This window comes from Pleuronectes platessa, chromosome 19 (assembly GCF_947347685.1).
Source record: "Pleuronectes platessa chromosome 19, fPlePla1.1, whole genome shotgun sequence".
Lineage (NCBI taxonomy): Eukaryota > Metazoa > Chordata > Actinopteri > Pleuronectiformes > Pleuronectidae > Pleuronectes > Pleuronectes platessa.
The window spans coordinates 2827216-2840262 of NC_070644.1; the positions used below are offsets into that span (position 1 = coordinate 2827216).

The window sequence follows — 13047 nt, forward strand, 5'->3', positions numbered from 1 at the left end:
ACTGAACTTCAGTTCATCCTGGGGGAGGGATCCTTCACTTGTGACTTTCTCTGAGGTTTCTGTGTGGTTAGAAGGTGGTTTAGAAGTTTGGATCAATTTGATTAACTGATTTAAAACAAACCTTGTATGTTTTTATTAGTTGATGATGTCAAAAAACTGTCATCAATTTCAAATTGCGCTCAGTAGAATCCAGATGGCTGCTTTGTTTGTTATCATTATTACACAGATTTCTATTAAATGTTGTAGAGGGGTGGGGCATGATTCAAGGAATAAAGACCCAATTTTAAATTTGATGTAGATCTCGATCAGGGGGTTGAACCAGTAACTTCTGTCACTTTCTTTAACATTGGGAGAGAATGGTAAATGGTTTTGTATTTATATAGCGCTTTTCTAGTCTTGATGACCACTCAAAGCACTTTACAGTACAGTTCTACATTCACCTATTCACACACACACATTCATACGGTGCATCTATTCGCGGCACTTAGTTATTCTATGGGGGGCCATTCGGGGTTCAGCATCTTTCCCAAGGACACTTCGGCATGCAGATGGGTCAGACTGGGGATCGAACTGCCGACCTTCAGGTTGGAGGACGACCACTCAGCCACAGCCGCCCAAAAAGAAGGCCTTTTTCATTGTTTCTCAGAGGATAATTCATGTATCTTCATGAAAAAGACATAACTAGGTTACTGATATTTATGAATGTGCTCAATTTAATGCAGATACAAATGAGTAAATTGAAATAAAGTTTCATAAGGGGTCGGTTAGGCCTTGGCGGAGGAATGCACTCTACTTCTAGTTTGCTAAACAACATAAATTATATAAACATTTTATTATATCCTTTTAAAAACACACACAAGGTGGAATGAATACTTTAAAATCCACATTTATCGTAGAACCAGAATAACGCATATTAGTAATTATGAGGAATATCCTATTACAACATTCTCCAGAAAAGAAGATAAACTTTTAGACAGTAGTTTGCCAGTGACACAAAAATATAATTGTGGGTAATACTGGTTAAATTAGCTACCTCTGCCTCGTAGAACATAATCAAAAGGCGGGCGATTGCTCCATCTAGTGGTCAGGGATAGAAAAGGTTTGTTAAAAAAGCGCCCTAAGCATAATTCCGGTTACATTCACACTGCACACAGCTCTAGTTCAATACGTGTCTTTGGGTGAGGTTGAACATGGTGACACGGCAGGCAGTGTCCACTTTACACATCTCCAGAGGCTTCTCCTCCTGCTCATAGGAGGTGCTGATGAACCAGCCGCGGCACAGAACAGACTCAAATGTCTTAACATTTATTTCTGACTCCCTGCTGTAGAAGAGGAAACGGTCCTGGTTTCCATCGTTGCAGATGACCCTTAAATCCTCTGCACTGCATTTCTGCAACAAGAAAAAAAGCAGATAGAAGTAAGAGGAAAAGCAATGTAATAAAAAAGTGCTCATAAGTTAAAAGTAAAGATTTTCATTAGGAAGTCAAAATCGAAAGTTACAGACTTGATTTTGGAAAGGTGCATCCAAATAAGGAGTAAATAATTTAACTTAACTTACAAAATCTAAATAAAGTTTAGAGTGTTGAAAATGGGAAAAATTCAATGATGAGATCTAAAATTAAAATAGTAAATTTGGACATCTAATCTTGTTTATGATATTATACTAATGACATTACTAATGCTAAATTGTAAGATTCAAAAGTCAAGGATTATAAAAAAAGAAACCCAGTATATTCAATAAAAGCTGAATATTGAAATGATATAAATGTTGAACTACAGTCAAAATATTTACTATTGGTAAGTTGGTCAAATGTATTTATGGTATCTCGAGTGAAATTTCTCATTTTGAAACAGAATGGCCTGTGTGTTTGAAATCCCATGTGTTACGGGGACCTGAATCTCTTTGCATCACCATGTTATGGAAACTTGTTCCTTCCTTAGGGTGTGTGTGTGTGTGTCTCACCTCCAATTTCAGCTCAGCTTTGTCACCGTTCATTGTGCAGGAAATGTACAAGTTGTGATTGATGATTGACATCACAACAGTCTGACCAACACCAGGAGAGCCATATGTCCCAATTTTAAATGTCACTAATAGAAAAACAGGAAAAAAGAGATGTTGATTAAAGACATTGCAGTTGTATAATTTTGCAATATCTTTAGTCCTACTTGGCAAGAAACAAAGCATTCAAATCCTTGATAAAGGTTAAAAAAGCAATAAAATGTGTTCATTTAAAAAAAACAACAACAAGGAAATATTATCAGTGTCATATCATGATAGCTGCTTGAGTTGGAGATGGCTTCAACTACTTTACAGACATTCAGTTAAGTCCAATCTAGCATTAGGGTCAGGCCCCTCCAAAGAGTCACCAGATCAATCTGAGGGGGTTGCAAGATGATACATTTTGTGAAATACTGGATAAGAGACATCCCTTTGGGCTGAAAATGACTGACATAGAAATGAGCGTGAGTACAAAGACGCTTTTTCTCTAAGAGGTCACAAGCCAAAGAGGTTTAAGGCCTCTGATTTAATCTTAGATTGTATAATCTTGTATGTTTTTAATTCACGTAAAATCTTAATGTGATAAGTAACTGTAGCTGTTATATAAATGTGGTAAAAATGTAAATTCCCTCTTGAAATCTACAGTAATCTACTTGTACCTTTGTGATTGAAGTTTGCTGCATTCAGGGTGAGGGCCGTCAGTTTGAAGTCGTGGGCTGTGCAGACGATATCTTTATTTTCGTTGTCAGTCAGATTGCACTCCACACTCCTGAGACGATGGAAGAGTAGCCTCCTCTCTCCGCTGGAGTTTATCTCAACCTTCTTGACAATTGTTGCTGTGAAGTGGAGGAATGAAACGTACGCAGCTTTCAATGAAAAGAAGTTGCTCAGTGTAAGTCTGATGGAGAGTTGAAAGTCATTATATTGCAAATAGTCCAGCCGCTGTTTCATAGGCTTCTGAAACTCTCATTGTCCTGGATAAAAAAGGAAGGGTGTTACTGAAATATACTTTCCCCATGCTAATACAAAATGAGAACTTTTACATTTAAAAAATAGATACATTATAGGGAATTATATACAAGAGAGTTGTTTACAAAATAAATTATATTGTTATATATAGATTAAATACTTAAACACTGCTGTTTCTGTACATTAGTGGTGGTGACTATCAGATTTTAAAAGCTGATGCATGGCTCTTCATCCACTTTATCACATTTGAGGGGGCATGTAATGATGTGAGATATCAACATGTGTCCTGATGTTACTCACTCTCTATCACACTGTCCATGATCATTCTGCAGCACTCGCTGCTACTTTGGCCTTTAAGAGACTTCTCCATCCTGTTTGCAGCCAGCACAAGGGTAGCTGCAGCCTTCATGGAGGGTTGTTTCTTTGAAATCTTCAGGGACAGTCCCTCTTCAAGTGTAATGATCTGCCCTTGAACATCCTGTACAATTGAGAACAAACACACATCATGTCCGTTGAGGAGTTTTTGAACATTTTCACACAGTACTGTATATGCCACTATATATTATGTATATTGTATATTACATCATATCTGTACAGGAGAATAGTACCTGTATCAATTCCACAGATTCTCCCTTCTCTCTCTAAGCAGTACTCAAGGTCAGGTTGTAGATAAAGGGCAAACCAACAGTACAATGTAGTGTCTACTTAGAGGGACTTTCATATCTAACTCAGATGATCCAGACAGAGAGGCACCAATTTCAACTCTCACCATCTTCAGCTCTTTTGTGTATTTCACCAGTAACAAGGCATAAGGACACAATGGGATTTAGTTATGCATACTTTAGGCTTAACTATCCCATAGGATGTGAACACCTACATGTAACATAGAGAGTGACAGCACTTCTAGCCATTCATGGATGTGCTGTTAGAATGGGTGACGCAAGAAGAGGAAGATATACTGGGATGTAACATAACAATGTCCACCTGCAGGTGCTTCTACTGATCTGAGTCTATTAAAAACCCGATGATGCCACGAAAAAAGGAAAGAAAATACTTATTGTGTACAATATCCTGAACCTGATACATCTCCTCCTCTGTGTAAATATTCAAAAAAACTCCACTGTTCAGCTCATTTGACCTCATTGTGTTAGACAAGTGTAGTATTGCTCATGATGAGCAGACCTTTTGGAACAACGGCTTAATAATACTTACTTTGTTAAGCGACAACAAAAGTAGTCTCCTTTGCCAAAGTAGGACATAGTTTCATGTTGTTTTTTTTACTTCCCTTTTTTATAACAGCTCCACAAATAGTAAAGGAACTTACCTTCATGTCAAAGCAACCAGAATCAAATTCTCTCACGTCCGATTCAAGTGGGCTGAAATGCACAAAATCATGGGATCTGCAGGTTATTTTAAAGGTCGTGGCCAAATAGCACAGAAAACAGAAGCCTCACTCTCCCTTTCTCTCCTGCACAAACACACTCTGTCACCGTCAGACTGACCATCAGCTGCACCGAGAGAAATTCTACCCACACCGGTGGCCCGCTGGCCATCCATGAACATTTTACTGTCTTTAGCAGTCAGGATTCAGCATAAATGCATTCACGCAATAAGCACACGTTTGGTGAAAACCCGACAACTATCGACTAACAACTAACTTAAAGTGACTATTTAAGGCTCTTTTTTTTAATTCTATTGTGTTTTTAAAAAAAAATGCAAGAAGTCATGTATGTTAATTGGAAGCATGATAAACTATTATATAGTAATATACACATTGAGCTCCATAAAATGTAGAACGTAACCAGTAAAAGGTGCATTTACTGGTAATTTTAATACACTGTTATAAAAACAAGATTTTGTTTGGAGAGCAGGATGATAACAGTGGATTAAACAGAATCCTTTGGGCGGTGTACATTTTTTATGATGTGTGTTGGTGTATAAGCAGTCTGGATCAAGACTGCTCAGGTTGGGGGGCAATTCCCATTTTGAGGTGGGCAACTTTTCCCACAGTGGACTTTCTCTTGAGCGTTTGTCCAGGTTTTAAAGATGCGTCACTATAGGATATTTAATCAAGCTCAAATAATAATAATAATAATTTCAATTTGACTAAGAACAGAGTGTAGAGTTCACAAATAGGTCAACCATGAAATAGGAACATTTTCAACAGCCTGGTTTGCTTTAGTAGAAGTGAAATATACACTGATCAAACTTCCATAGCTGATTTTGGCTAATCCACCACATATTCTAACTCTTATAGTTATCTGGTTTTAGGTAAAAGATGTTATAATAAGAAGTGAAACACATCCTATGACAGGATGGAAGCTGTTCCCTTTTTGGAGGCACTAACTCAGGTTCTAATGCTGAAAGATGATATGTTGCAGGAACTTGAGCATTCAAATTCTCTGCTGGTTAAGAAGCCACCGATAAAATATGTCACTTCAACACAATTGGTACACTGTATGCTCCCTTAACACATCCAGTATGATCTAAGTTCCCTCATTCTTAGTTTTTTACCTTCAGTCTGGATATTTCCCCAAAATATGAACAGGGATTGTAGAATTTCTCAAACTTACCTCGGAAGAGCTTGAGACAAATCAAAGTCCATCACTGTCCTGATGTAATCTGCTGAGTGATAGTGAGCGCTGTGATTCTCGCTCTGTCAGTGATTTGTCTGTCGCATCCAGACGCTGATTGCACAAAAGGTTGACTGAGCACCTCAGTCTAAACACTTCTCCTTTCAACAGCAGCAGCAGCCTTTCAGCTTCCTTGTTGCTGCCGCTTACCACATGAGTAACTTTTTCTCTGGATGACATCAGCAACCTCGACATATACAAGTGTAAAACCACAAAAGTCACACATCATTGATTCAGGTTGTGAAAATTACACAAAACCTGACACTGGTTCACAGATTAGGACATTGTGGCTGTACAAAGGTTGTAAGAACATATACAGATATTGATAACGATTTAGCATTTTGGGATTTTAGCTTATCCTCCATGTTTGTTTATTACAACAGGCTCCCTATGTTATCGCACTTTATCCTCAATGAGTGAAGTGTCAGAAGGAGAAATGAGAGAGTAAAAGGAGAACATGAATGAAAGGTGGGATTTGCTGGCTGCAGAGCTCCAGAAATTGGATCCACTGTGATAACTTTCCAGAGTAAAACTGTGTATGTGAGCATTACAAACTATAACAGTGTTTGGTGGCTGATAAGCTCTAAAATGCATTAAGCTGTTACTCAAAATGGACTTAGTGGAACGTGTTGCATTATCTCATGGTAAATTTGAACAATCCAGCCTAACCCTCGCCTCTCATGTTGCTTTTTATGCAGGAATCTTTTCGTCTGAATCTACTGTCTTATAATTCAAGAAATCTCTTCATGTCTGTCTGTCTGTCTGACTTGCTCACATTTCTTGAGATTCATTCATCCTATTGATATTATTATATTATATATTATTATATATATATATATATTATATTGATATTGATATTTATTGATATTGAGCCAAAAAAGGGCCATGTCAAATTTGGTGGCATTTGTACACGGTAGGCGTTTCATTTTTATTAAACTGCAGTGGTGGCTTTCACTCATCAAAAGTGACGTTTTCGATCAGTAAAATAACTTTTAATTTCAAATTGTTCATTTGCAAAAAGTAAAATTTTCACTTAAAACCTTCACATTTTTATAAATATAAATAACGGTAATAAACATGATAAAAAACGTCAACGAATGAACAAATAAAAACCAATCCTGGATCTGAATTCACAAAGAAGTGAAGGAATCAAAACCGTAGCATGTATTGATGAGAGGAAGAGGAAAGAGAAGCTCCTTGTGTAATGTGTCCCCCAACAATCTAGGCCTATAGCAGCATTGCTAAGAGCTTCCGAGGAACAGGCCTGAAGCAGCTTCAGTTATAAGCTTTATCAAAAATGAAGGTTTTAAGCCGACTCTTAAACACAGATGGTGTCTGCCTCCTGAACTGGAACTGGGAGATGATTCCACAGGAGAGGAGCTTGATGACTCTGCTCCTACTATACTTTTGGAGACTTTATGGACGACAAGTAAGCCTGAATTCTGGGAGTGGAGAGCTCTAGTGTAGTGACATGGTGCCATGAGCTTATTATTGCCTTATTATTAAGGGCCTTGTAGGTGAGGAGGAGAATTTAAAATTACTACTGAAAGTCAGTGTAGTGAAGCTAAAGCAGGGGAAATGTGCTCTCTTAACTATCCCCACTAGTTCCTAGAGAAGCCACATTTACGGTGCAAAAAAACAAAAAATTCCCCACCTCAAGTTTCCAATCACTGACAGGAGGGCAGAGAGTATCTTACATAAGTATGCTTATGTTTGGTTTGATCACCTTTAAAAGCGTTCCAGGGTCTGTCCCCAAGCTAAACCCTTAGCTTGGGGGGGGGGGGAAGCCGAAAGCTGACTGTGTCAGATCTGGGGCAGGAAGTGCTTCATACGGAGAGATGTCAGTTCACCATTTACCTCAGAGGGGGTGTAACGGAAACAGTGCGGAAACCACCTTCTATGATGGACACTACAATTGTTTTTTTGGGTGGGTGTTTATTATGTCATCTGAACATAAATTCCAACACTGAAACCCCCCATACATTTTTTAAACAAGGTTTAGAAGAAATTCGAAGGTAGGAGTTTAGAGTTTGCTAAGAAAACAACCACGGAATGATATACTATGTGGATTGTGTGAGGCAAGACGTAGACAATTTCTCTAAGGCATAAGGATATATGTTGGTCAGGCAGGATATTTGAAAGTGTATTAAGCAAAAAAGAAAATATATAAATGAGAAAAATTTAGAAATTACCAGTGACCAAGTAAATATAAGAGGAAACTGCTATTAAATATTACATTATTTTGAGGATGTTTATATAACTAAGTTTCCTATTTGTTCCACTCAGATGCTGTCCTCCTCCCCAAACAAGTTGCAGTATGTAAATGTATGCTCACACTTCTAATAATGACCCAGTTGTAATGCCAGAGCGGATGTAGTACAACTACCTGCCAACATCCTTTTAGAGGTCGAGCCCCCCCCCCCCCACACACACATACACTCCACCGCGCCCACGGCTGACTTACAGGAACTTCAACCTAAAGCCACAGCGCTGTGGCTTTGGAGGAAATGTGACTGCACATACACTGGCTGCACAAACACAGATGGGTCGTGAGTGGGCCCTGATGAGCGACCTTGTCTGCCAAAATATCTGTTTCCCAGCGACTACGATTTTCTTGTTAATGATACCTGTAACCCGTTGCTCCCTTTTTGCCTCAGTTTCAGCTGCGCACCTTCCACTGGGTTCCACGTTCCACTCATCTGCTCCGGCCTTACCATCCCTGGACTTTTTTGGATCCCCACTGCCTGCCACCACCACCCCAGCTCCAGCTCTTACAATAAACCTTTTACTGCCATCTATCCTCCGTGTTCTTGTTCTGCTCTTTTTTGGGTCTGCTTAAATAAGATCGTAACACTCTCGTTCTCATGCAAATGAGAATGAAGGTCAGACTAAAAGATTCTGTTCGGACGTCCAGCAAGTAAGGGCATTGGACCTGTTAAAAGGTTATTGCCCTCAACCACTGTCTGTGAGTATGAAATGTTGTGTTATTGTACAACCCTCTCCTGTTTTATCTGTCATCCACAAGTAGTTAAAGACGCATTCCCTACCCCGGCGACCAGACCACTCCATGCCCGGTAACTGGGTGGTAGTGAAAGACCTTAGGCGGAAAATTTGGTGACATAGCGATGGACAGGACCGCACCAGATCCTGATAACAACACACACAGCGGTAGAGGTCACTGAAAGGACAACGGGGTTCATGCCAGTCACTGCAAGATAGTTCCAGGACCAGACCATCCTCCCACTGTACACACACTGTATTCAGATTGCCATCACAGGTGTGAGGCAGGTTCCTATATCTATTAGCTGTAGCTGCTGAATCCGGCTGGTGGGAATAGTTGAATAGGCTCCTCACAGTGTTAGTGACTATGGTCCCTGTAAAGAAACCCCGGGCCAGGAAGGCCATGTTCGTATTTAGTTTTTATCTTTGAAGGTGTTGATCAAAATGAAGAAACATCTGGATACGCATGCACGCAATGGGCTCTTGCGCTTGCGTGTCTCTGAAAACGCCGAAGCATGTGCCGGCCTTAAGGCCCCCTCAGCCTCCTGCTGCAGACACTTGAGGGACCCCTGCAGTGAACCATTTGTTTTGTGACACTGACCCCCTTAAGCTGCAAGTTTATCCACAGAAACACATTTGTCAATACATTCCTCTACTCCACATGTCTGTTCTTTCATTAAACATACCCAGATACAGAAATTCCCATTCCAATCCCCCTTTTGAGCCTAACAGGCTCAACATCTTTATACCATCTTATCATCTAGAAAGGGGAGGAGTTCAGGATATATTGTTTCAGGAAGTTGAACATATTGTCCAATCATAGACTTGATTAAGGAAGTAACCATAGTCTTAACACAATAGACAATACAACAGCTCAACCACACTAGTACACAATTGAAAATCCGAATCAAACTTCAATAACATATTTTGCAATTATTCAAAAGAAGCCATGACCATTAATTCCCGCCCATCAGGAATCTGAGTGTCCTTGTCTGGACAGTAGATCATTTAATTTGTTGAAACGATATGCATCATATTGTCAAAATGTTCACTGTGTATGTGCCACAATTCGTCCTGATTATGTGACAAACACCTCCTTCGGCTGATGAACATCTTGTTTCAAAGCCATCATGTAGATGCAGAGTCCCATTCCTGAAGTCCTAGACAATGGGAGAAAGTCCAAAGATGCTAATCTTCCAACTCCAGAGCAAACTCATCTGTGCATGTGTTCTTCACAGTGATCCCCCATGGGACGAGCCCTTCAAACCCTTTCTTGGGGAGACACTCAAACTGTGGAACTCTCTCAATTGAACTATCTCTTAATTGCACACAATGAGTTGAATCTTGTGAATGAGCTTGGGTCTCAGTTGTCATCATGGCTTCATACCATGCATTCTCCAGGCTTTGTCAGTTCATCAGGAAAGTCGAACATAAGTTCTCATTTTGTTCTGACCTTGATGATCAGGAATTTGTTGTTGTTCTTCCTGCCGAACTACGATGAGAGCATTCAGGAGCAGGTAAACCATCTTTTGTATCACACAGAGACTTAAAACCCACTTAGTTATCACACTCTGCTGCATCCTTCGATGATGAAACCGTCACCAAACACTTCACTTCCGCATTTAGACGCTGTTTATTTTTTAAATCTAAATCTAGGGGAAAAGCTTTATTTTTTTAGTCAAAAACCTGCTGCACAATCATGTGGCTCACCCTACTGATGTAGCGAAGAGTTTCATAGTTAAGAACATTCTATCTCTAAATACTATATCATAGCTGAGCAACCTGGCTGTTACAGTTTTTCTCAGTTGTTAACACACAAAAAGCGAAAATTTGGCACAATTTGCACAACCTTCACTTCATGTACCAATCGCTCGACCCAATTTGGCACTACTTCACACTCCCTCATCTGCATTAGACTCTGACTTTCCTTCTTTACACTCTGATGTCAATTACACATCACCTTGTTGTCAAAACACTACACACAATGTTCAGTTGTTGCACACACTTCTCAAGTAAAATCTCAAAGCATCAACCTACAACACACAAATACTCAAATCTCTAAACATTCAGGTCTGTTGAGAAATTTCACCGCAATTCACAGCCGAACAGGAGACTGAAATTGTAGATATAGTTCGTGAGAACAACTCTCTCACACTCGGACAAATAAAAACTAGGATCCTGGCTGACCATGCTACATTTAGAAACGTCCAGACCGTCAGCCTCTCTACATTGGACTGTATTCTTCATAGGAATGCCATGCTGATGAAACAAGTGATCAGGGTCCCATTTGAACGGAACACAGACAGCATCAAGGAGTTACGGCGAGAGTTTGTGCTTGTAAGTACCAACATTCAGCACTGACACATGCATGTATTGTACCTGTAATCCAATATTGTTCCTTTTCTACAGTGTCTCACTGTAGCCCACTGTGTTGACCTCTCTGTGTCCATACTGTAACTTGCATTCTCATGCTGATCCAGGAGCATGACACAGCTCATGTGTTGTACCAGTACATCTCTATTGATGAGGTGGGATTCAACCTGGTGAAGAGGAGGTGACGGGGCAGAAACGTCATTGGCCAGCGGGCCATTGTTGAGGTCCCCGGCCAGCGTGGTCAGAGAAGTATAAACCAAAACGAGTCCGTCGATGCAGCTGCGTGGCCTTCCGCGGTTGCAGTCGCAGGACTATAATTCAGGCTTAAGGCCGCCTTCCACAAAAAACATTACTCCGCCTAGTGTTCTGGCGGTGAATTGCTTTTATAACACGCGCAACGCTTGGAGAAGCATGAATGACAACGAGTCCTTCGAGAAGTTCCTCAATTGCTTACTGTCTGCTTAGGGCTGGTAGACATTCTCTGTCCCAAAATCGTCCTTGGTTTCTGCCGGTATTATGGGGCATGACACCGGAAATGAGACTCCGGAAAGGATGTAGTTAGCAGACCAATCACAGCCTTGCGGGCTGCGTGAGCTTGCGTAGCTTTGTCATAGAGTTAAAAAAATTGGGCGCTGAGGAGAGGACGCAAGAAGGGGTACGCAAGCGTGGAAAGGGCTCTTGCGCTTGCGTGTACTTGCGTGTCTCTGAAAACGCCGGGCCGAATTATACTCCTGCGACTGCAACCGTGGAAGGCCACGCAGTTGCATCGACGGACTCGTTTTGGTTTATGCTTCTCTAACGTGTTGCACGTGTTGCAACGCAATTCACCGCCAGAACACTGGGCGGAGTAACGTTGTTTGTCGAAGACAAAACACACAAAGAAGAGACGTCTTCTTCTTCGTTGACTGTTTATTTAGATCGCCACTACGGCTCCTCATAGCCCATTTCTGGCGGACAAATCGGCCAGTCAGTGACGGGTTATACAAGTGGTCATACTTTCGGATCTCTTCTGCCAAGTGCTCTTCTATTTGGTCCATATTCGTTCTTCTAAATCTTCCGTGATTTCCGCGTATTGTGGGGCATGAAACCGGAAACTAGACTCCGGACGGGATGTAGTAAGCAGACCAATCACAAGCCTTGCGGGCTGCGTGAGGCTCGCGTCGCTTTGTCGTGTAGTTAGAAAAATTGGCGGACGCACGCAAGCCCGCAGAGGGCACGAAAGGGGCGTGTTGCGTGTCTTGCGTGCATGCGTGCAACCCGACTATAATTCGGCCTTTAGGCCCTGCAGCCTCCTGCTTCAGACACTTCAGGGACCCCTGCAGTGAACCTTTTGTTTTGTGACACTGAAGGCTCCCAGGGCGCAATACACATCTAAATTCTGTGAGCAAACCCCCTTAAGGTTCAAGTTTATCCACAGAAACACGTGTCAATATATTCCTCTACTCCATGTCTGTTCTTTCATTAAACATATCCAGATACAGAAATTCCCATTACAGGGGTCCTAGATCATATAACAGTGCCAAAATCAAAGGCATGTGACAACAATGCCAATCTGAGAGGGTGTCCCAAATGCTTATATCAAAGTGGTAGAATGAATTTGTATAAGTAGATGGTGCTAGTGCACATTGATATTGGTTTGCCTACCACCAATAAACCAGACAAAGAAAAAGAAGAAAGGCATAAACAGGAAGGTACACTATTAATATTGTTGCCATGTTGAAAGAAAATTATTATCAAAAATTATCTGTGGGCAAGTTTCTGGTGGTTTGACCCAATTGACACCAGCTGCTGTAGTTTATCCAAGGACGTAAAAGAAGATTCAACTGGGTCTGCAGACTGATCGTTAAAGCACGCTGCCCTCTAACTACTATTCATCAATTGGTCTAAGTCCTATTGATAGTTTTACAACTCGATACACAGTAGTAGATTACCTTTGTTTGTGCTGGGATGATGCCGTATACTTCGGGCCAGCCTGTCTAATGACGGACTCAATTCGGCACAAATATGCAAGAGCACAGTTCTAGACAATCTAAATCAGCTTATTAGCGAGTCTTCATCATTGGTGAGGAGAAA

At 40.8% G+C, this 13047-nt stretch overlaps 1 protein-coding gene across 1 annotated transcript; it reads right to left on the reverse strand.

Moving 5' to 3' along the window:
- Positions 1-690: 690 nt before the first annotated feature.
- il1b (interleukin 1, beta) lies at positions 691-5732 on the reverse strand. The gene is made up of 6 exons (XM_053411223.1): positions 5542-5732; positions 4293-4344; positions 3269-3446; positions 2659-2835; positions 1964-2088; positions 691-1390 (listed from the first exon to the last, which is right to left on the reverse strand). Exons 1-6 carry the CDS (start codon positions 5571-5573, stop codon positions 1157-1159), a joined length of 798 nt encoding a protein of 265 aa, XP_053267198.1. The 5' UTR covers positions 5574-5732; the 3' UTR covers positions 691-1156.
- Between the last annotated feature and the right edge of the window lie 7315 nt (positions 5733-13047).